The sequence below is a fragment of the Moschus berezovskii genome, chromosome 16 (assembly GCF_049115385.1).
Source record: "Moschus berezovskii isolate FMDL1 chromosome 16, NW_MosBer_1.0, whole genome shotgun sequence".
NCBI classification, from domain to species: domain Eukaryota; kingdom Metazoa; phylum Chordata; class Mammalia; order Artiodactyla; family Moschidae; genus Moschus; species Moschus berezovskii.
In genome coordinates, this window is record NC_142475.1 from 49,892,496 (window position 1) to 49,916,008 (window position 23,513).

Sequence of the window (23,513 nt, forward strand, 5' to 3'; positions counted from 1 at the left end):
AGGGATTGAACCCAGGCCTCCTGCACTGCAGGCAGGTTCTTTTCCAACAGACCCACCAGGGAAGTGCATCTTTACTGTCTGAGCCACCAGGAAAGTCCTGTATACACCTCTCATTTTATCCAAACCAGGCTGTTAGAAACCAAAAAATAACACCTTCTTTATCGTCATAAACAATTCAGCACATAGCTTGAACTGATTTTTCTCTCCATCCTACACATAGCTTGAATTCATGTTTTCTCTCCGTCCCCAAAGCTTCTTAGAGTCCAAATCACCATCAATACGGACATGTTACAAACACATCTGATGATTATGTCACTTCGAAACATCACTGGAAAAATCAGATTTTGTCAGGTTTCTTTAATTGCATCCAACTCAAATCCTCCTTTCTGACCCAGGCAGTCTGTCAACTCTTCCTCAATAAGATCAGTCTCATTTCTGTCTTTGCCTTTGCTTATGATATCTCTCTTTACTTGAGAACGAAGTAAAGAGAGATATCAAATCAATCTGACACATCTTTCCAACTGAAAGCAGCTAGCATCTGCTGACGACTCAATCCAAGAGGATTTCTCCTCCTCTGAAATGCTTTTTCCCTTGCAGTTCCCTGGTGGCTCCACAGTAAAGCATCTGCCTGCAATGCAGGAGAGGCAGGAGACAGGGGTTCTATCCCTGGGTCAGGAAGAGGTCCTGGAGGTCAAAATGGCACCCCACTCCAGTATTCTTGCCAGGAAAATTCCATGGACAGAGGAGCCTCATGGGCTACAGACCATGGGGTCGCAAAGAGTGGGACACAACTAAGCAACTGAACATGCACTCATTTGCAGTCAGAACCGTGTTGTTTAGCACAGTAACAACTACAGGTAAACAATCAGTTTTAGAATAAAAGGGAACAAGGTTCAAATTCCACTGCTGTTCCCAGCTGCGTGCCTTTGGGCAAGTTAGCTGATCACTCTGAACTTCAGTCACTTCATCAAGGAAATGTGTCTCATACCACTGTGTTGGTAAGATTACACAACACAGGCAAACTGTAAAATATGCTTTGTTGTTGTTGTTTGGTTGCTAAGTCATGTCTGACTCTTTTGGAACTCCATGAACTACAGCCCGCCAGGCTCCTCTGTCCATGGGATCTTCCAGGCAAGAATATTGGAGTGGGGTGCCATTTCCTTTTCCAGGGGATCTTCCCAACCCAGGGATCAAACCTGTGTCTCCTGCATCTTCTGCATTGGCAGGTGGATTCTTTACCACTGACCCACCCAGGAAACCCAAAATATGGTACACAATGCCTGATATCAACTACTATAAACTGTCGTGCACTCCATAACTGCAGGAAGGACTAGCATGTACAGCAGGGTGGTGAGAGCCAGCATATTCAACCATTACGGCAACACCTCCAAGGATGAACATGAGTACTGTTACTGCTTCATGTATTTTGACCTTTCTTCTCAAGTAGACAGTAGGTGGGAGAGGGCGGTCTTCTTCAAATAACTGACTTAAGGCCCCACTGCCTACACAAAGGTACACATTTAGTAGGTAATTTTCTAGTCTTCCTTTCCCATACTGCAACAAACTTGCTTTTGTGGACTTCAGTGTTTTGACCTCTGATATTTCATTAAGGAACGCGTTAAACATATCTGCCACATAGAATGGATGTCTGCTTCTTTTTCAGGGCTGTGTTTAAGGGCGCTGGCCTGACATTCCTGGTGTTGCCTCTTTGAAACTCCGGGTGAGAGATTTCATTTAGAACTCAATCCAAGAAAAGTTCTGCCTCTCTTAAGACATTGGTATATACCACAGAGATGCTGATAGATATATGAGAGACAGTGTTCCTTTTTCATTTTAGCCATCAGGAAGCTGAAGGCCAAACAGAATATGCCACTTTAGTAGGTAGAGTCTTAGGACCTATTTACCTATAGCCCTTTATTCTCTGATGATCTAGACCATCTTTCTCTCTCTCTTTTTTTTTCAATGCATATCATCTTTTTTTAAAAAAAGTTTTTTTGAAATAAAACATTTTTATACCATCTCTTCTAATAATTTTTTTTAAGATTATCTTTTTTGATGTGGACCATTTTTAAAGTCATCATTGAATTTGCTACAGCATTGCTTCTGTTTTATGGGAGGATTTTTGTTGTTTGTTTCTTTGTTCCTGAGACATGTGGGACCTTAGATCTCCAATCAAGGATCAAACTTGCACCCTACCCCCTGCATGGGACGGTGAAGTCTTAACCACTGGACCACCAGGGAAGTCCCTCTAACATAGTTGTATCTCTAAATGTACCTGTTCATTTTCCTTCAATATTCATTCTCTCCTTCTTTCTCTGAGTAATAAAGTTCCTTAAGCTTTAGTTTGGCACATGCGTGCTAAGTCGCTTCAGTCATGTCTGACTCTTTGCAATCCTATGGACTGTAGCCTATCAGGCTCCTCTATCCATGGGATTCTGCAGGCAAGAATTCTGGAAGTGGGTTGCCATGAACTCCTCCAGGGGATTCTTCTGATCCAGGGATTGAACCCGAGTCTTCTGTAGTTCCTGCACTGCAGTAGAACTCTACCACTGAGCCACCCAGGAAGCCCTTAATTTGGCACATGGATGCCCAGTTTGAGACCACATGTCCCAGCCTCCTTTGCACTAAAAGTCTAACAGGATGTAAACAGGGATGGTGTGTACAACTTCTGGGTCCTGCCCTCAAAAGGAAGCAATTCACTCTCTACTTTCTCTTTCCCTATTTAAGGGGAATTCATTTAGACATAGTGGTGGTGAGCCAACTTTGGCTTTGTGGAAGAGGGCAATATCCTACAGGAGAAAACAAAAATATAGGAGGATCCCTAGAAGATCATCATGCCCCACCACACTGGACTCCTATCAGTTGGGCTTTCACAAGAGTGAGAAATAAACTTTCTGCTTTAAGCCTATGTCATCTTGGCCCTTCTTAAAGCAGCTGAATCAATACCCTATGTAATATACCCTCATTCTAATGTTTTCCTTTTACTTAGATATTTTACCTTCCCCTATGTATATTTCTTTAAGCTACTTCTACTGCTTTTGATGTTTGAATGAATGGAGAGAAAATAGGAAGAAATTGAAAAAGAGGTAGAAAAATGAGACAAACAACCGTGACAAGTTTGATAACCAGAATCTGCCCGAACCCTACCATACTTTATACAGATCCATTTCTGAAGCAGAATGACTCTCTTTTCAAAATGTGTTCAAAAGGGAACTACTAATTTGCATTTGTTTAGAGCTTTTAAATTTAACTTCAAAGAACTGTCACATCTCAAAGAGACAGGAGAAGTAAAAAGAAAATCTTCTGTTCTTCGGCTCCACAAGGCATATTCATGGAATCGTTCTCAAACTCAAAGGGATCAACAGCAGTCATGGAAAGAGGGTGAACATATATGCCAGTTATACAGTGATCTTGAATATCATTTTTTCTTCATAAAATTATGGCATCAATATATGTTCAACTTAACAAGCCAAACAGTATAGGAAGGCCTTAAAGAAAAACACAGTGCGTCCTCTTTTCTTTCTCCTACCTGAGGTAACCAAGATTGAAATTTCTTGGGTGAAATTTCTTTCACGCATTTGCCTATTTTTAAACAGATGTATCTGGACACAAAAGGGCTTATCTTTTATTTACCACATCAAACATAGTCAGTTAAGTCATATTCATATACACTGGGATAAATAATATTTCCTAGTATGACCATCAAATTTTAAGCAACTAGTCTCTCTCTTTTTTTTTTTTTTTTTAGCTTAAAGAACAGAGATGTGTTCAGTCACACTTCTGCAGGCAAGAAGTTCAAGATCAAGGTTTTGGCTAATTCACTTTCTGGTGAGGAGAGTCTTCCTTTTAGGTCATTCATTGGCTATTAAACTTTCACATCCACATGCGCAAACAAAATATCCATGCAACCAGCCTTACATTGAGGAAAATAATTTAATTAGCTATCTTCCCATTGATACAAATAGAAAAAAATTTAAAATATATTAAAAGATAAGTTTTAGAGATCCATTTTTATTTACTCTGTCTCTAAAATATATTGTCAAATTCATTAAATGTTCTCTGTCTCATCTGTCTTCACCAGAGTCCATGCCACCACCATCACTCACTTGGACACACCTCTCTAGATTGCAAGATTGCACCTTGCAATCTATTCCTGCAGGGGAGCTAGCACTATCTTTTTTTTGGATGTGATGTAGAACATCTTTATTAAGTCTGTTACAATATTGTTTCTGTTTTATGTTTTGGTTTTTGGGCAATGAGGCATGTGGGGTCTCAGCTCCCTGACCAGGGATTAGACCCACACCCCCACACTGACAGCCAAAGGGTTGACTACTGCACTGCCAGGGAAGTTCCCAGCATGACCTTTTAAAAACCTACATTAAATGAAGCCACCCTTCTATCTAAAAACATCCAACTTCTCGTTGATGTAAGAAGAAAATCCAAAGTCCTGAAAGGTACAGAGTTTCACAGCATCTCATGCTGGTCCCTGCCGAAGCCTCCGCCCTGAGGACTAATCTCTTTCCACCTGACACCCTGGCCTTCTTTCTGCTTTGAGGCCTAAAGGACTGATGCTGAAGCTGAAGCTCCAATACTTTGGCCACCTGATGTGAACAGCTGACTCACTGGAAAAAACTTTAATGCTGGGAAAGACTGCAGGCAGGATGAGAAGAGGGCAACAGAGGATGAAACGGTTGGGTGGCATCACTGATTCAAACGACATGAACATGGGTGAATCTCGGGAGATGGTGAGGGACAGGGAGGCCTGGGATGCTGCAGTCCATGGGGTCATGAAGAGCTGCATATGACTTGGCAACTGAACACAACGAGCACCTGTTCTGTCTACCTGGAGGCTTCTTCCTCCCATTTGGAGGAAGAGCTCTACTTGTCATTTAAATACAAGCTTTCCTAAGGATGCTTTCTCTAGCTACCCAGTTCAGAGTTCCCACACTGGTACTTCCCACTATGGATGTCCTCATAATTCTCTTCAATAGTTTATTTTCACCCTTTGTAGACATGTATTTACTTCCTTGCTGTCTCCCCTACTCAAATGGAAACATCATGAGGGAAGAATCTTTGCTGCCATATTCCTGGAACCAAGAACAGCTTCACACATAAAAGGTGTTCAATTAATACACTCAATTAATGAAGGAAACAGCCTGTGTTCCAAGTACTTTCTGATTGAGGACGCTGTTCCCTCTGTTGAGAGAACAGGGAAAGAACAACTACTGTATCATTTTAAAATCTGACTTCAGAATTAGGTGGTTTGGATTAATATCCCAACGCTATACTTGCCAGTAAGTAATTTAATTCTTTGCATGAATGCAGGCATGCACACTCAGTCATGTCCGACTCTGCAACACCATGGCCCATAGCCCACCAGGCTCCTCTGTCCATGGAATTTTCAGGCTAGAATACTGGAGTGGGTTGCCATTTCCTCCTCCAGGGAATCTTCCCAACCCAGGCATTGAACCCACATCTCCTGCTTCTCCTGCACTGGCCGCTGGATTCTTTACCACTTGGATTCTGCACCACCTGGGAATCCCACTTTAATTCTTTAGGTCTCGGTTATTATATTGGAAAATATGAAATAATGACTTAGCTTACAAAGATCAAATGAGGTAAAGGATATAAAGGCATTTGAAAAACTCTAAAATGCTATATAAATCTTATCATTATTTCAATAAACTGGTACATAAATAAGGAATAAAAAATCAAACACTGAATTAAATTTGACATTACAATAATAATTTAAATAATAATCATGTGTAAAATATACAGAGCCTTTATTTTACCTTTTTATAACTGGATATTCTCTGACATATGCGCTCAATTTTTTCACTACAAATGGCACTGAATTTACTTTGAAGGTCAGTAGGAATCACTTCGTTCAAAGAGCTAAGGCTGGTGCAGTTTTGTATGAAATGATCATCGCTTTTAGCCAGGGCTTCAAGAATCTGTAGACACACACACACACACACAAAACAGAACAAGAAAATAAAAGCTTCAAGATCAGCCAAATAAAATGCTCACAATTCCACAACATAGGGTGTTTTTCCCCAGTTTGCTTCTTTTAGCTGCCTGGGATTTCTGTGTTCAATAAACCCTGGCAGTGAAGTGACGGAATTGTGTGTCTGGCATCTCCTGTTTTCCCTTCTGCTGGCTATAAAAGGCTGCCTGAGGGAGGTGAGGGGACTTCAAAGACGCCCTGCTGAATAAATCAGTACACTCTGATGTGGGAACACACTGCCCATATTTTAGTCAGAGTTATTCAGAACATTTTTTTTTTTTCTCAACTTGGTAGTAGAACAACAAAAACTAAGGAAAACCATATCCTTTCTTGCTACTGAGAGCCTGGTACAGACAGTGCATTTATAATAACAAATGTTTGAAGAAGAATGGAATAAATGAGACTTTCTCTTGCCAAAGTTAAAAAACAACGTTACTTCCAGTGTCTGAACTCTGTCTGATAAAAGCAGCAGATAAAACCATTCATGTGATGTGCTCAATTAGTAAATCTTTTGGCTACCTGAATTGATTGCTAGTGGTAAGGAACCTGCTTGCCAATGCAGGAGATGTAATAGACGCAAACTCAGTCCCTGGGTTGGAAAGATTCCCTGGAGAAGGGAATGGCAACCCACTCCAGTATTCTTGCCTGGAGAATTCCATGGACAGAGGAGCCTGGTGGGCTATGGTCCACAGGGACACAAAGAATTGGAGACGACTGAAGCAACTTAGCACGGGCATTATGTATATGCAGCATTTATGACTGTTCAAAGATCACAGTACCCTTATGGCAGAAAGTGAAGAGGAACTCAAAAGCCTCTTGATGAAAGTGAAAGAGGAGAGTGAAAAGGTTGGCTTGAAGCTCAGCATTCAGAAAACAAAGATCCTGGCATCTGGTCCCATCACTTCACAGGAAATAGATGGAAAAACAGTGGAAACAGTGTCAGACTTTATTTTTTGGGGCTCCAAAATCACTGCAGATGCTGACTGCAACCATGAAATTAAAAGACGCTTACTCCTTGGAAGGAAAGTTATGACCAACCTTGATAGTATATTAAAAAGCAGAGACATTACTTTGCCAACCAAGGTCCATCTAGTCAAGGCAATGGTTTTTCCCATGGTCATGTATGGATGTGAGAGTTGGACTGTGAAGAAAGCTGATCGCCGAAGAATTGATGCTTTTGAACTATGGTGTTGGAGAAGACTCTTGAGAGTCCCTTGGACTGCAAGGAGATCCAACCAGTCCATTCTAAAGGAGATCAATCCTGGGTGTTCATTGGAAGGACTGATGCTAAAGCTGAAACTGCAATACTTTGGCCACCTCATGCGACGAGTTGACTCACTGGAAAAGACTCTGATGCTGGGAAAGGTTGGGGCGGGAGAAGAAGGGGACGACAGAGACTGAGATGGCTGGATGGCATCACCGACTCTGTGGAAATGAGTTTGAGTGAACTCCGGGAGTTGGTGATGGACAGGGAGGCCTGGCATGCTGTGATTCATGGGGTCGCGGAGAGTCGGACACGACTGAGCGACTGAACTGAACTGAACTGAACTGAAAGATCACAGTGACTGATTACAACTTTGCATGAGATTTTTATAATATAGTGTGAGATAGACAATGTATATAGATGCTATGTTTATTTGAGCTCCCTCACTACCTCCATTCAGAGAAGGCAATGGCACCCCACTCCAGTACTCTTGCCTGGAAAATCCCATGGAGGAGGAGCCTGGGGGGGGCTGCAGTCCATGGGGTTGTGCAGAGTCGGACACAACTGAGCGACTTCACTTTCATGCATTGGAGAAGGAAATGTCAACCCACTCCAGTGTTCTTGCCTGGAGAACACCAGGGATGGCGGAGTCTGGTGGGCTGCCATCTATGGGGTCACACAGAGTCGGACACGGCTGATGAGACTTAGCAGAAGCAGCAGCAGCACCACCACCACCACCACCTCCATTTCCCTGTCTTGCAGAAAATGGAGTGTGAGTTTTTGGTTTAATCACTAGTCTAGAAATCAGAGCTCACTTTATCATTAGCAGTGTGGTCTTGGTTAAATTTCTTAATTTCTTTGACTTTCTTCATGTGTAAAATAGAAATATATATATATCATTAATTTGTACAGTTGTCATATATAAAATAATCCATGTAATTTTGTAAATTTCAAAGAGTTTAGAAAATGAGATAAAATAATTACAATAAACTGGTCCCAAACTCTTCTATAGATCTTCTCAGTAGTATAATGTATTAATAGTTGGGAATGCATTGAATTTTGAAACTATATATTCTCGATCAATAGATACATATAGTGGCACAATGTCATCATAATGACGGGATAATTTTAAGAAGCTGACTTTCATATTGTAAAGCAATTACCCTCCAATTAAATTTAAAAAAAAAATGAAAAAAGAAATTGACTTTCAGAATATAAAACAAAAACATAAAATAATTATTTTTGAAATAGTGCATTTGGATTTTTCTATTATTTTCTTCCACTAAAATTTAAAAAATTACCTGCTATTACTACTAAATCTATCTCTACTATACACATTTGAAACGTGAACTGAAATGAAGAAATAAAGGTGGTGAAGACACATATTTTTTCTTGTACATGAATCCTCCCAGGGTGATGTAAAAGTAGATGGAACACAAAAGTTCTGACCTGCGGAGGGTGCAATAGGAGTCTGACCAATTTACCTTATAGAAGGATTGCAGAAAGCAAACACCGGATGACCGCTTACTGACCATGTGTTTTAACCATTTGGATGAAGATCCTCTTCCTCCCTCCCTGTCTTGCTTTAAGGACTAAGGACAAGACTCTCCACAACTAAGAATTATATACACACCTGAAGATCTATTCATAAACTAGTCTCTAAGCTTCAAGAGACTGTATGAAATAAACATGAGCCGTACAGAATTTGAATGCATTTTACAACTTCAAATATTCTTCAGAGGATGATGTACATTTAGGAAAGCACCATCTGTCATGAAAACCATCTAAAATGTTTTCAAGATACTGAATTCACAGACGTAGCAAACTTACTAAGTGCAGAGAACCTTTGCCAAATCAACTAATGCTCGCCTGGGCAAGCAGCCCATCTAACATAACACTGTGCTCCAAAAGAGGTCAATTAAAAAAAAAAAAAAGACTATACACAGTTGAGTAATGGGGGAAAAAAGAACAATAAAGAGAACTTGAATGAGCGGACAGCTGAAGCATTCACAGCTATTTCATTGTTTAAAGTGGGGGTGGGTGAAGACTTCAGTTGTTTTACTGAGAACATGGTATCTTTCTCTGATAGGATGGCTCGTACCTTGGCAGTGAGGCTGAAGAAGCCTTTGGGCTCGATCATTTTCTCCACCACGTTGCACTTGATCCCTGCGGTGCTGTCATACTCATACACAACACCATACTCCAGGTGGACATTGTCCACCGTCAGGCTCACGTGCTCCTTCTTCCCGTCGATGATCGCCATGGTGTTGAACTTGTCCATTGCCTCTGGAAAAAAGACGACTTGAATTCAGCAAATACAGGAAGGGTTTTTTAGTCTCTTCAAATAATCTGAATCTCTCTGAATAATTTTTAGAGTTTTTAAAGGGTGACTAAATCTGATGCGCTAAATGAAGTATCTAGCTAACATTTTTAAAAAGAAGAGCATTGAAAAAAAATACAAGATTGACTGATCCAAACCTTACCATTCTAATATGACTAGTTTTATCTTTGCACACCCAGTTTTGATCTATGGACCATATGCATGCCTACTTATATCTGTATCAACATGAAACATACAATTTTTTCATTAAAATCATGCATAACTTCAAGTCAGGGTTCCTAAAACTGCCTCAAACACTGGATGAATATTTTCTCAAAGCAGAAAAAATACAGAAAATCATACTGAAGCAGAAAGGAGATGCAATAATTATTTTTTCAGCAGAGTGCCTGAATTTTCCCAAACAGCATCTTCTGAGGCTAACTCATTGAGAAAATGTATCACTGTTGACTGTAATAAAATTTCCATCCTGAATATATTCCTATAGGTTTTGGGCCAACAATCAGTCAGCTAGTGAAAAAAAAAAAAGTAGTTTCAAGCAAGAAACTGCTGAGGAATCTAACAGTAAATACTAAGTAAAAATTCAGTGCTATTTTACTTAAAACAATTAATCCCTAGAATAAAAGCAGGACCAGTAAATATAAAATAGGCAAGAGCAGAAAAAAACATAATTTCAAAGGAACTATGAACTTTCTAAACTAGGGCTTCTCAAATTTTATTGTACATACAGATATTATCTTGCTAAAATTGAGATTCTCACCCAGTAGATCGAGGATGGGGCTGAGCCTCTGTACTTAGGCTGATCCAGGTGCTCATGGATAGTGAACCACATTGGAGTGGAAAGGTTGACACAACATTTAAACTCAAAACAAGGAAACACATTATAGCTGGGGTTTGAATCCTCATTCTACCACTTACTAGCTTGGGCACATTCATTAACCTCCATGGACCTCAATTTCTTCTCCATAAAGTTAGGGTATTGATAATTTTGATGCTTTTGAACTGTGGTGCTGGAGAAGACTCTTGAGAGTCCCTTGGACTGCAAGGAGATCAAACCAGTCAATCTAAAAGAAATCAACCCTAAATATTCATTGGAAGAACTGATGATGAAGCTGAAGCTCTAATACTTTGACCAGCTGATGCAAAGAGCCCACTCACTGGAAAGACTCTGATGCTGGAAAAGACTGAAGGCAGGAGGAGAAGGGGATAACAAAGAATGAGATGGTTGGATGGCATCACTGACTCAACTGACATGAGTCTGAGCAAACTCCAGGAGATGGTGAAGGACAGGGAAGTCTGGTGTGCTGCAGTCCCATGGGGTAGAAGAGTCGGACATGACTAAGTGACTGAACAACAAAACAGAGCTTCATTTCTGATAAGCTGATAAGGTAATCCACATAAAATATCTAACAGAATGCCTAAGAAAGTGTCGTAGCTATTCCATGTTCAGTTCAGTTCATTCGCTCAGTCGTGTCCGACTCTTTGCGACCCCATGAATCACAGCACGCCAGGCCTCCCTGTCCATCACCAACTCCTGGAGTTCACTCAAACTCATGTCCATTGAGTCGGTGATGCCATCCAGCCATCTCATTCTCTGTCGTCCCCTTCTCCTCCTGCCCCCAATCCCTCCCAGCATCAGAGTCTTTTCCAGTGAGTCAACTCGTCGCATGAGGTTAGCCATGAGAAATTATGACTTAGGGATCTGACATCTATTTGAGATGATGATTAAGGTAGTGACCTGAACACAAAAGGTTTTTAATAACTGGGATTCGGCAATGGCACACTGACAAAGAATTCTATAAGAGAGGAGAAGAAGAAACCCACCTTCTACTTTACAGTCAAAGGAATCCCCTGCTTCATCTCCTGGTGGTTTGGAGTTGGACTTCTGAAGGTCTTCCTGAGCACTCTCAACACTATTATAAACCCATTGTATGGAATCTTGCTGGAAATGAAGGAAAGAAAACAGAGGTATTTAATATCAGTGTTTCCTAAAATACATATCCATTTCAAAAATGTGCTTCAGAAGAAGAGCTGACAATCTTATTCACCCTTCCAGTTTAAATACAATAAAATTTGAAAGAGAAGGAAAGTCAATGTCCAAAACTGACAGGAAGACAATGGCAATTAATTTTTTTTTTAACAAACTAACCTTTTTAAGCTTGAGGATTTTTTTCTCCCAAAGACAGGTTTTTAAATAAGATGTATTTTCCAAATATCTTACTCAAATGACTCAAACATATCTTATAATGAATTATAAATTACATTTGTAAACAAAATAAATGGTAGATGGACACTTTTCTGAAGAAGCAGTCATCTGTAACTGTACAGATGATTTAAATGTCCTTCTTTAAAAAAATTATTTTTATGTAGACCAATTTTAAAGTCTTCATTGAATTTGTTACAGTGTTCTGTCTGTTTTACATTTTAGTTTTTGGCCATGAAGCATGTGGGATCTTAGTTCCCTCACCAGGGATTGAACCTGCACCCCCTGCACTGGAAGGCAAAGTTGCAACCACTGGACCACCAGGGAAGTCCCTAAAAAGCTCTCTTAACAGTCACACATCTTTCAGATACACTTAATGTTTTTCGTGAATCAAACCCATGAGAAAACTGGAAGAATATCTTTCAACTCATGGGGTCCCCAACTGATATAACTACCTTTTAATCCTTCTACATCATAAAAGATCCTATATTTTAATTTAAGTAGCAGTTCCCCATCTTATTTAGATAAATGAGAAAGATGAAATGGCTACCAAGTAAATGTTTTCAAGGCTGCATTACTTTAATGTTTATAGTTACCCTAGGTTAGGATGATAAGATGAGTTGCACGGCTGAAGTGTGACATAATTTGTATTATCCATCTTCACAATTGTGTTTAATTATTCTAGTGCTATACATTATTAAAGGCTTTCCTGATAGCTCAGTTGGTAAAGAATCTGCCTGCAACGCAGGGACCTCGGTTCGATGCCTGGATCAGGAAGGTCCACTGGAGAAGAGAATTGCAACCCACTCCAGTACTCTTGCCTAGAAAATCCCATGGATGGAGGAGCTGGTAGGCTACAGTCCATGGGGCTTCGAAAAGTCAGACACGACTGAGCAACTTCACTTTCACACATCATTAAAAGGCTTCCCAAGTGGCGCAGTGGTAAAGAATCCACCTGCCGATGCAAGAGATGAGGGCTTAATCCCTGGATCAGGAAGATCCCCTGGAGAAGGAAAGAGCAACCCAGTCCAGTATTCTTGCCTGGAAAATTCCATAGATGGAGAAACCTGGCGGGTTACAGTCCAAGAGTCAGACACAACTGAGCAACTGAGCACCAATACCACATCATTAAAATGCTAGTTAACACTTAATCATGCAAATAAACTTTGGTAACTGGTTGTGGCCTTCCAGGAACCAATTCACCAGAATCCAAACCTTTGTGTAGCTCCTTCTGACCCTGGGCTTGGTCATGTGATCTGATTTTTCAGAGGGCTAGTAACAAGCACGATATAGAGATCATCACTTGGAATATTCCCTCTTGAAACCTAGACACTATGCAGAAAGGAGAATTATGCTTAGGACTGCAAAGGAGGGCCAGGTGGAGTGCCTCTGGAGTGAGACCCCAGCACCAGTCAGTTCCCAGCAGAATGAAGCCCTCAAGGAACCAACACCAAGTCAACCCGGAGAAGCAAGAGAAATAATTAATCACTGTTGTTCCAAGTCACAAAGTTTGGAACGGTCTGTTTTGCAGCAGTGGATACCTGCTAGAGTGTGTTATTAGCCTGGTGAATTTCTCTGTTTATTTACTCCTTTTGTTAATTATTTCACTGGTCAACACCTCTCCGACAAGGAAGATAAGGGAAATGAAAAGAAATGAAACTCAACTAAATTTGACGACTTCTTAAAATTCTGGCATAAGGGGAAAGATCTGATCATTTCAGTATCTTTTTAAAACTTCATTCACTAATACAGTTCAATAAGTATTTATTAAACTACTGTCAACCCAAGTAACCTATGCATCTGCATGTGAATTCCAATTTGCTATGCTTATTTGACCTTATTAGTAAGCAAAATTGATCAGCTATTTTCTTGGAGGCTCAGTAGTTTGCAGGATGTCAGTCCTGGCCCAAGAGAAAGTAGTCATTCAGCTTTCCATTTTAGACACAAAATCACATTCCCAAATCCCCCCCAAAAGAGAGTATTTTAGGTGCATGACAGAAAAAAACAGAATGCCTCTCCTTTAGAATTCCTTTTGCACTCAATTAATTTGAGAGAATTTTTTTTCTTATAACCCAATACTCATTTGTTTCTCATGAGACAGTAAGTTTTGTTTACCAAATAGGATTCTAACTTTATTTTTGTATGGCATGTAAAGTTTGAATCAGAGGACAATGATTAAAATTTTAAGTAATGACAAGCACATTGTGGTATTTTAAGAGCTAAATTCAGTTACCTAAATAAAACATATCCAACAGTTGATCACAGGCCCTATAAATTATAACCTACAATTCTTTCTCACAGAAGTTTTATAATAAACAGTGTAAGCATTTATAATTCATATATACCAACAAAGATACATGCTGACCATTATAGATTCTAAAGCAACTGTCAAGAAAACAGTTCAAGCCTTTAGATTTCAATTTGATAAACACTTAACTATTTGAAAACTCATCACAAGGAAAATGAAAATAGCCCAGGGCACTGTTTAAACTGGTGATAATACTACAGCAGCAAAATGCAGCCACTTAAGCAGAATCAATTATAACTAATTATGCGCATAAAAGAAGCATTATGAGATTGACAATGCTGCGCTTAAACATGAACCTGGCAGTGGAAACCATAGACAGTTCTGGCATCATCCCATGCCATCCCCAGGGCCTTCTGAACGAGTTCGCCATTACAGCTGCACCAGCCGAGGGTATTTACCTTCGTTGGCCTCCGGTACTTCCTGCAGGCCGTGACATGGGCAATAACGCTGGCGTGTGTCTCTTTACTGACATTGATTCCATTGACTTTGATGATACACTGTCCAGGGTGAAGACCAGCAGCTGCAGCCACAGTTCCTTTAAATACAAATGAGAAAATTGCCAAAAACTAATTGTAGGAATATGATTCATTTCTATCCCATGTAACATAGGGAAGCAATTTTATTTTAAGTTCCATATAGCAAATTTTTTAAATTAGAGTATAACTGCTTTATAATTTTGTGTTAGTTTTATATATATATATATATATATATACATATATACCCTCCCTCTTGAACCTCCCTCCCATCCCATCCCTTTTCCCATCCCTCTAGGTCATCACAGAGTACTGAGCTGAGCTCCCTATGCCATACAGCAGCTTCCACTACCTATCTATGCACATGGTATATATGTCAATGCTACTCTCTCAATGTGTCCTACCCTCCACTTCCCACCCACCCCGTGTCCACAAGTCCATCGCAGTTTCAAAATATAATAAAGATCTAGCTACTATGTTCATGGGCTCCCCTGGTGGCTCAGATGGTAAAAAATCTGCCTGCAATGTGGGAGGTCTGGGTTGAATCCCTGGGTTGGGAAGATTCCCTGGAGAAGGGAACAGCTAGCCACTCCATTATTCTTGCCTGGAGAATTCCATGGACAGAAGACTTCTTGATGAATTTGGCTCTCAATACCTTCTCAAACATTCTCTATTTATTAGGCCATTCAAACTGTGTTGAAGAGAATATCTTACCACCCCATCTAAGAATTCGTTTGAAGGGATATTATAAAGACATCTTTATCATGCTAATCAGTCACTTCCCCTTTCAAATGTCTAATCAATCTAATGTTCTATACATGCAAATATAATGGTAAAATGAGAAAACCAGAAGCACAGGCCTTTTTACCTTCATTTAGTCTACAAAATCTCTAAATATTAAAATAGTCTTCACTTTCATTTTTTTAATGACAATTAAAAGAAATTCTTAAAAAAATCAAATCAATAGCAACTAGGAATGAACTGGATTTGCTAAGAAAATGAGTTTAGGATATGTACAAAAAGTCAGGAACCAGAGAATTTGTGGAGAATAAAACTAATCAGAAAACATCAACTGTCCACCATTTATTTGCACAGATACAGTGGCATATTCTAACCAGTGAGTTAAGATTTTCAGGACCTGCCAATCAATACTATTTGATATTCCTAACAAATCAACATTTACAAAGCACCATTGCATCAATGATTATAAAACTATCATAAGCATGTTAGAATAACCTTCCTTTGCAAGCGAATAATGAAGAATTATTAAACATGTTATTAAACATGTTAAAGAACATAATTGACATTCAAGAAGACAGTATACATTTTCTTCTCACTAAAATTCACTTCCAGAAACATTAAGTGGTTTTTCTGGATTAAGCTGAGCATTGAGGGAGGGAGGGAGGTATACTATCAGCAGAAAGAACAGCCTGGAATCTTTGAAAAAAAGAAGGGGGGGGTTGTACAAATGAATTTATCTACAAAACAGAAATAGAGTAACAGACGTAGAAAACAAACTTATGGTTACCAGGAGGTATGAAAAGGGGAGGGATAAATTGGGAGAATGGGACTGACATATACTCATTATTATATACAGAATAGATAACTAAAAGAACCAATGCACAGGGAAATGTACTCAATGCTTTGTAATGGATTATATGGGAAAAGAATCTAAAAAAGAGTAAATATATGTATATGCATATCTGACTCACTTTGCTGTACACCTGAAGCTAACACAACATTTTAAATCAACTATACTCCAATATTAAAAAAAAAAAAACAGTAAGAATAACAAAAGAAAGAACAGCCCAAAAAAGAGGCACTGAATCAAGAAATAACCTGGACATTTGGGACCATAGGAGCAACTGGTGTCAGTCTTGAGTGAAAAATACAGGAGGACAAAGCAGAGGCAGGTTTTGAAACTTATGAAGTGAACATTATTATATACACAAGAGGAAAAACATTTAAGAATTTTAAGCAGAGAAGTGACATGATCCCGCCCCACCCACTGAAACAGGATGGACCATTGGAGTTCAAGTCAAAAATCGAAATCACAGTAAGCATCTACTGCAAATTCCCAGAATTTGGTAGCATTAGTTATGAAGGGGAGAATGAGATCAAGTATTTGATGTTTGATGATGGAGTTGATGGAGAGGTAAGAGTACCCAGGATCATTCCTGTGCCTCTGGACTCAGTGGCTGAGTAGATGGAGTTATTGAAAATAAAGAGAGAAGGCCGGGAGGTAAAGCAACTTCAGAGAATAGATGAAAAGTTCAACTGGGGAAAATACTTGCTTTTAAGGTGCCAAAGGGGCATCGATGTATAATAAACAATTAGATCTTGGCTACAGAATTCAAGGAATCTGAGCAAAGAGATTCAGAAATCCCCAGCAAAGAGGATCAATACAATTGCTTATGTAAAAAGCACAGAAGGCAGAGAAGAGAGTACCAACAGTTAAGGGGTAAATAGATGAAGAGTTGGCAGAGAAGGGATAGTAGAAAAATCTGAAAAGCACCATCTCAGAAGTCAAAATATGAACGTTTCATCCCAATAAGACTGCTGCTGCTGCTGCTGCTAAGTCACTTCAGTTGTGTCCGACTCTGTGTGACCCCATAGACGGAAGCCCACCAGGCTCCCCCGTCCCTGGGATTCTCCAGGCAAGAACACTGGAGTGGGTTGCCATTTCCTTCTCCAATGTGTGAAAGTGAAAAGTGAAAGTGAAGTCGCTCAGTTGTGTCTGACCCATAGCGACCCCACGGACTGCAGCCTACCAGGCTCCTCCGTCCATGGGATTTTCTAGGCAAGAGTACTGGAGTGGCTTGCCATTGCCTTCTCCCAAAAAGACTAGTCAGTTTAAACAAATGCAACAGAAAATTCAATTAAGACAGGAACTTTCAATATCCATTGCACTTCTCAGTTAAGTCCATGATTACTCTTATAACACATGGGCTACTTTTGAAGACATGGGTAGGAGGTGGAAGGAGCTATAGCACTGGGCTGAAATTCAAGTAGGAAGTGAGGAAGATCCAGCCAAAATACAGACCAGCATTTCAGCAAGTTTGGTCATGACAAAAATTAAAGTCCTGAGAGCAATATTAGAAGACTCCTGAGAGTCCTTTGGACTGCAAGGAGAACCAGTCCATTCTAGAGGAGATCAATCCTGGGTGTTCATTGGAAGGACTGATGCTAAAGCTGAAACTCCAATACTTTGGCCACCTCATGCGAAGAGCTGACTCACTGGAAAAGACTCTGATGCTGGGAGGGATTGGGGGCAGGAGGAGATGGGGACGACAGAGAATGAGATGGCTCGATGGCATCACCGACTCGATGGACATGAGTTTGAGTGAACTCCGGGAGTTGGTGATGGACAGAGAGGCCTGGCGTGCTGTGATTCATGGGGTCGCAAAGATTTGGACACGACTGAGCGACTGAACTGAACTGAACTGAAGGGTCTCAATCTTTGACATGCATACCAATCACCTGGGACCAGGGGGGTCTTGTTGAAATGCAGATTCTGATTCAGTAAGTATTGGATGGGGCCTGAGATTCTGCATTTCTAACCATCTTCCAAGTGATGCCAATGCTGTCGGTCTGTGGACCAAATTTTGAGTGTCAAGGATCTAGAGGGGAAAATAAGGAAGAAGGAAAGTTTTGAGTTTGCTATTCAAGATAGCTTTGTTTATTTGTTTATTTCAATGAGGAAAAAACCTGACCACTTTTATGTGTGCTGTATATGCTAAGTTGGTTCGGTTGTGTCTGACTCTTTGCGACCCCATGGAAAATAGCTCTCCAGGCACCTCTGTCCATGGGATTCTCCAGGCAAGAATACTGGAGTGGATTGCCATTTTCTTCTCTAGGGGATCTTCCCCACCTACGGATTGAACCGGCACCTCTTAAGTCTCCTGCATTGGCAGGTGGGTTCTTTACCACCTGGGAAGCCCAAGGCTATTTTTATAGCCTCTACTATAGTAATCCAGTGAAGAGAAAGGCTGAAAATTTTGTAAGGGGACTATCTGACAGTGTAATAACTGCAGAGGTAGTATCTGAAGGGATAGGCTCCAGAATCTTTATAGAGATATTAACGTTGAACTCCAGAGAAGAAAATGGAAGACCTGTTGCTCTAGAGTAGGAGATAAACAGATGATGGTCAAATAGCCAACAAGATATAAGACTTGGAAGGCTTCATACCTGGGAGACAGGAGGAAATGATGAGGAGAAAACTGATCAGACACGTAAATAGACTACTGAGTAGGAACAGGGGCTCAGTAAAAGACCAGACAGTGACTTGGGATGACACTAATTCTGTATCCATGACAATTCTTTCTCAGCTGCTCAAAAGAAAGAGCAAAGGCTGTAATTAGGCTTATCTGAGGCCAAAACGAGGTGGTCTGGATGCACCTGAGGGATAAGGCCAAGAGGACCCTAGATGCACCTGAGAGACCCTAATGATGCAGACAAGTGATGGTAGGGACCCACCACGGGGATAAAGCTGGCTCAGGAAGGAAGTGGTACTCTGAAAGCTGTAATTCACCAGCAGAAAAGGAGAAGTATCCAAAGCTTGGACGACCCTATTGAATTTTGCTTACCGTTTTTTAATGAACTACAGTTAACTTACAAACCAACTGAATTTTAAAACAACCTGAGAATATCAAAGTGATGATCAAAAAAAAAAAAGACTGTAGCTCTAGAAACTGGCATACTGGAATTGTAGATTCCACAGGCAGAAGTTCAGTCACTGATATGCTCTAGTGTGCGACCATGGGAAAGAAGTTTATTTTTTCATGGCAAGATTACAGCACAAAAGGAAACCACAGGCTATTATCTCATTTCATATTCATTCAAAAGGAAAAGCACATGAGCATTTCTTTGTTTTCTTCTTCAGAAACCAAAGGCACAGTAACCAGAACTGTACTTAACCCTATGACTAAGTTCCCCAAAATACAACCTTGTTCCTTAAAAGACAAGGAAAGAAAAAACTTTGATTCACTCCGGTTTTCAGTTATTTCATAGTGCTAATAAAGTGACTGGCTCCTTTTTGGTCTAGGGAAAATAAAGGAAATACTTGATACATCAAACATCCCTTTCGCTATGCAATGAATCCCAGTTCTGTTTTATAATTTTAATGAGTAACTGGAATATTTGAAATATCCATTAACCTATGTGCTTTAAAACTCTGAGTGAAAAGAAGTTTTTGAAGTAAGGTTAATTTTTATCACACATACACTAATGAAAGCGATTTTATAGACTCTAATAGAGGACTAGCTAGTATGTTCCTAATAAATTTGACTCTGATAGCAATGTCCTCTCAAAATTTCCCAGTCTAATGTTGAAATGATCACGTTGAGATGCTTTACCGTTCACATATCTTAGTAATGAAAAGCATGTATATCTCTTGTTAAGATAAACACGTTGCTTACTGTGATCCTTCTTGCTACAGCAGCAATTTATTTACTGTGGTTAGTGATGTGGGATCTAACAGTTATTTCTTTAAATTACATCAGTTTTAATATAAAATTTAAAAGTGCATATGTTAACAAGAGATACAAAAGGCTGATTTGCCTGTCAAACAGAAAGATAATAAAATATAAGCATTAAGTTTTGGGTCCCCTAAATTATTTAAAATGCATTTGATGGTTTATAAAACACAAGGTTTATGAGAACACTTGAAGTAATCATATAGCTGCAGACACTACATAAACCACACAGATAATTCTTAAACCCAACTCACATCTTAGAACTGCTGACAGAAATACAGTAATTTGCTGTCAGAGAAAAACAGACCATCTTAAAATCATTACATCCTTTGATTACACTGAAACATGGAGAAAAGTGAGATTGAGAGGGATCATTCTCTTATGAACTTTTAACAATGATAAATTTGTCTTACAATTTGGAGAAGCTTTTTTTTTTTAAATAAGAGTATATTGGTGGAGGTGGTTTAATCACTAAATCGTGCCTGACTCTTGCGACCCCATCTAATTCTCTATCCATGGGATTTCTCAGGCAAGAATACTGGAGTGGGTTGCCATTTCCTCCTCCAGGGGATCTTCCTGACCCAGGGATTGAACCAGAGTCTCCAGCACTGCAGGCAGATTCTTGACCAACTGAGCCACTGCCACTGAGCTAATACAGCAAACAGAATATTCATAGAGCACGATTAGACACATTTTTGTTCAGTAAGGACCACTCAAACCTGCTGGCCAGTTGGATACCACATAGGACGGCTTTCTCACCTCTTCCTACTGCGTGCACCACCGATGGGCCGTATCCTCGTATCTGGAAGCCAAGTCCTTCCGCTGAATCTGGGATTTTCACTGTCCTAAAGTCAATCAAAAATAAGCTAAGATGAGTTTAAAATGCCACAACTGGTTAAAACAATAGCTGTCCACACAGCTATTGTGGACTGAATAAAATTCAATCTTTCAATAGATATATATCTGGGGTCTAATGTGTGAAAGAAACTGGGCTGGACAAGCATGGTGGGTGCACCTCCAAGGAACCCAGAATAGGCACCCAAGATCTCCCACTGAACACAGTCATTGCGTAGAATATCCTGACCAAGGAACAGGCTCAGGTCATAGCAACCTCCCTTTGAATATTGATTTAGTCCCTTAATACTTGGATGAACTGCTTAACTGATCCAGTATCAGCAAAAAGATGATGATGTTAAAAATACTTTGCAGGGTGTCAGTGAAGGTGAAAAGAGAAACCTTTGGTAAACTGCCCTGTCTCATGCTGTGAACTGTGCAAGTACTTAGTACAATGGAAGCTTCTCTCCCTAGTTTACTTTGACAAAGCCTTTGGTGCACCCTGTGAAATCTCACTTTTAAAATTAACATAAAAGAAACACAAGGTTCATCCATTTCTACCTGTTGGGAACTTCAGCAAAGAGCAACAACAAAGAGCTCATTTTAAAAAACAGACCTGTCAAACACAGTATCAAAATCATTTATTTAAGAATATGATTAACTTTAGTGTTCATTCAGTGGAATTTTAAAAGGATAACACATCAAAAGGTAAATCTGAATAAGAAAAGCCATATTTTTTAATGAACCCACATGGAAATGAAGAGGAAGAGATGGAGATCTTGAGTCAGCCGTCATGGCAAACCAGGGAGGGAGTAATAAACAAGCTACTCCAAGGAAGGAAGGCAGAAATCGGAGAGCAACAATGAAAAGCAGGAACTCGAGATAAGACACAACATCATAGCAACAAAAATGAGCCTAAATAAATTGCCAGAGAGAGCAAAGACAAATGAATACCATGTAATAAATGTTGATGGATGGCACTTGATGCCCAAGAAACAAAAATGTTTTCCAAAAGATGATGAATTAATCATGAAATAAAAGCTGGCAGCATTTCAAGGGAACATGAGACAGAGTCTGAAGTTAGGTAGAGCAGCACTTACTTGCTGTTTATGAAAGAGCTGGGGGAGCTGTTTGAGCAATGCTGTGTCTAGAAAACTTCAGAAAGCTACACACTGCACTTAGACTTGAAGGCAGAGGCTGGCCCTGTAATTTCAAATATAACCCTGGCAGGCATTCCGGCAATCCGTGATAGAAATGCAAACTATCTGTTTCAGGAAAGCCTCAAAGTGTTATTATAGAATTTAAAGAATCCTTTGTCCATGGAATTCTCCAGGCAAGAATATTGGAGTGGGTAGCCATTCCCTTCTTCAGGGGATTTCTGGACCCAGGAATCAAATCCAGGTCTCCCGAGTTGCAGGCAGATTCTTTATCATCTGAGCCACCAGGGGAGCCCTGAAAACGTTATTATAAATTAGGTTACACACTATGAAGTGGTATGTATATTGGTGGCACTGAGCTTATGGAACAAAATAATCCTTTATCCTTAATAAAACACTTTGATATATAAGGCTATATCTGTTTTTTTTACAACACCTTGCTTCTCAGGTCTGTCAAAGGTACACTGGAAGATGGAAGATTGACTAAGGAAAATAAAAGGGAATAAACACATCTTCTGAGCATGAAATAAAAAATAGAGGTAGCTCATGCTTCTCTATGAATGAGAGAATGACAGTTCTTGAATGAGAGTTCACTTTTGCTGAAATGGGCTTCCCGGGTAGCATGAGTGGTAAAGAACCCACCTGCCACTGCAACAGACATAAGCAATGCAGGCTTGGTCCCTGGGTGAGGAAGATCCTGGGAGAAGGAAATGGCAACCCACTCCAGTGTTCTTGCCTGGAGAATTTCAAGGACAGAGGAGGCTGTCAGGCTACAGTTCACAGGGTCACAAAGAGTTAGACATGACTGAAGTGACTTAGGACTCACCCTGAAATAACTTGGAGCTTTCTGGCCATGGTGAATTATTATTGCTTTTGGACTGTGAAAAAATCATAATGGACTCTCAAAACTCTTTCTGAGTAAAGTTATCTTTACATTGCTATTTGAGGTTAACTTTGCTCTAATCTTCAAGATTATTACATTTTTAACAAAATTTGTACAGAACACTGAGAGATGCATTTTGTTCATAGCACTGTAACTCTCTTCATAAAATGACCTTTGGAAAATATATTTCCCTGCTGGAACCACTATACTACTAAATGAAGAATTAAATTTATACAAGAAGAATGCTCATTTCCTGTAGAAAATGAGTGCACTAAATTATCTGCTAGAAAGCTTTCTGAAAAATTCCTTGATGTAATCAACATGTAAAATACAGATGGGTTCAAAGGAAAAATTCTGTTGTATTTGCCTCTCATTTTTTGCCTTTTTACTACATAAATTATAAGTGGCCATTGTAAGAAAATATGAGAATGATTGACAGGAGTCATATGCTAGAATAAGGGCATAAAGGAAAGGGTACAATATTTCAGACAAATTAAAAATAAAAAGGAAAAACTTGAGTATTCCATATAGTATCACTGACTCAACAGACATGAGTTTGGGCAAAGTCCAAGATATAGTGAAGGACAGGGAAGCCTGGTGCGCTGAAGTCCATGGGGTCTCAAAGAGCTGGA

At 39.8% G+C, this 23,513-nt stretch overlaps 1 protein-coding gene across 4 annotated transcripts in view; it reads right to left on the minus strand.

Moving 5' to 3' along the window:
• PREX2 (phosphatidylinositol-3,4,5-trisphosphate dependent Rac exchange factor 2) overlaps positions 1-23,513 on the minus strand; it is a 293,115-nt gene that overhangs the window by 134,640 nt on the left and 134,962 nt on the right. For 3 of the 4 annotated variants that reach the window (XR_008686780.2, XM_055432691.2, XM_055432690.2), the window contains exons 19-23: positions 20,767-20,852; positions 14,459-14,595; positions 11,374-11,491; positions 9,313-9,497; positions 5,793-5,954 (exon numbers count right to left, since the gene is read on the minus strand). Coding sequence is in view for 3 of the 4 variants with exons in the window: in XM_055432691.2 (XP_055288666.2) it covers positions 5,793-5,954; positions 9,313-9,497; positions 11,374-11,491; positions 14,459-14,595; positions 20,767-20,852 (688 nt within the window). In the remaining variant the exon portion in view is untranslated. The remainder of the gene's footprint in view (positions 1-5,792; positions 5,955-9,312; positions 9,498-11,373; positions 11,492-14,458; positions 14,596-20,766; positions 20,853-23,513) is intronic. The other variant, XM_055432693.2, reaches the window with a different exon arrangement.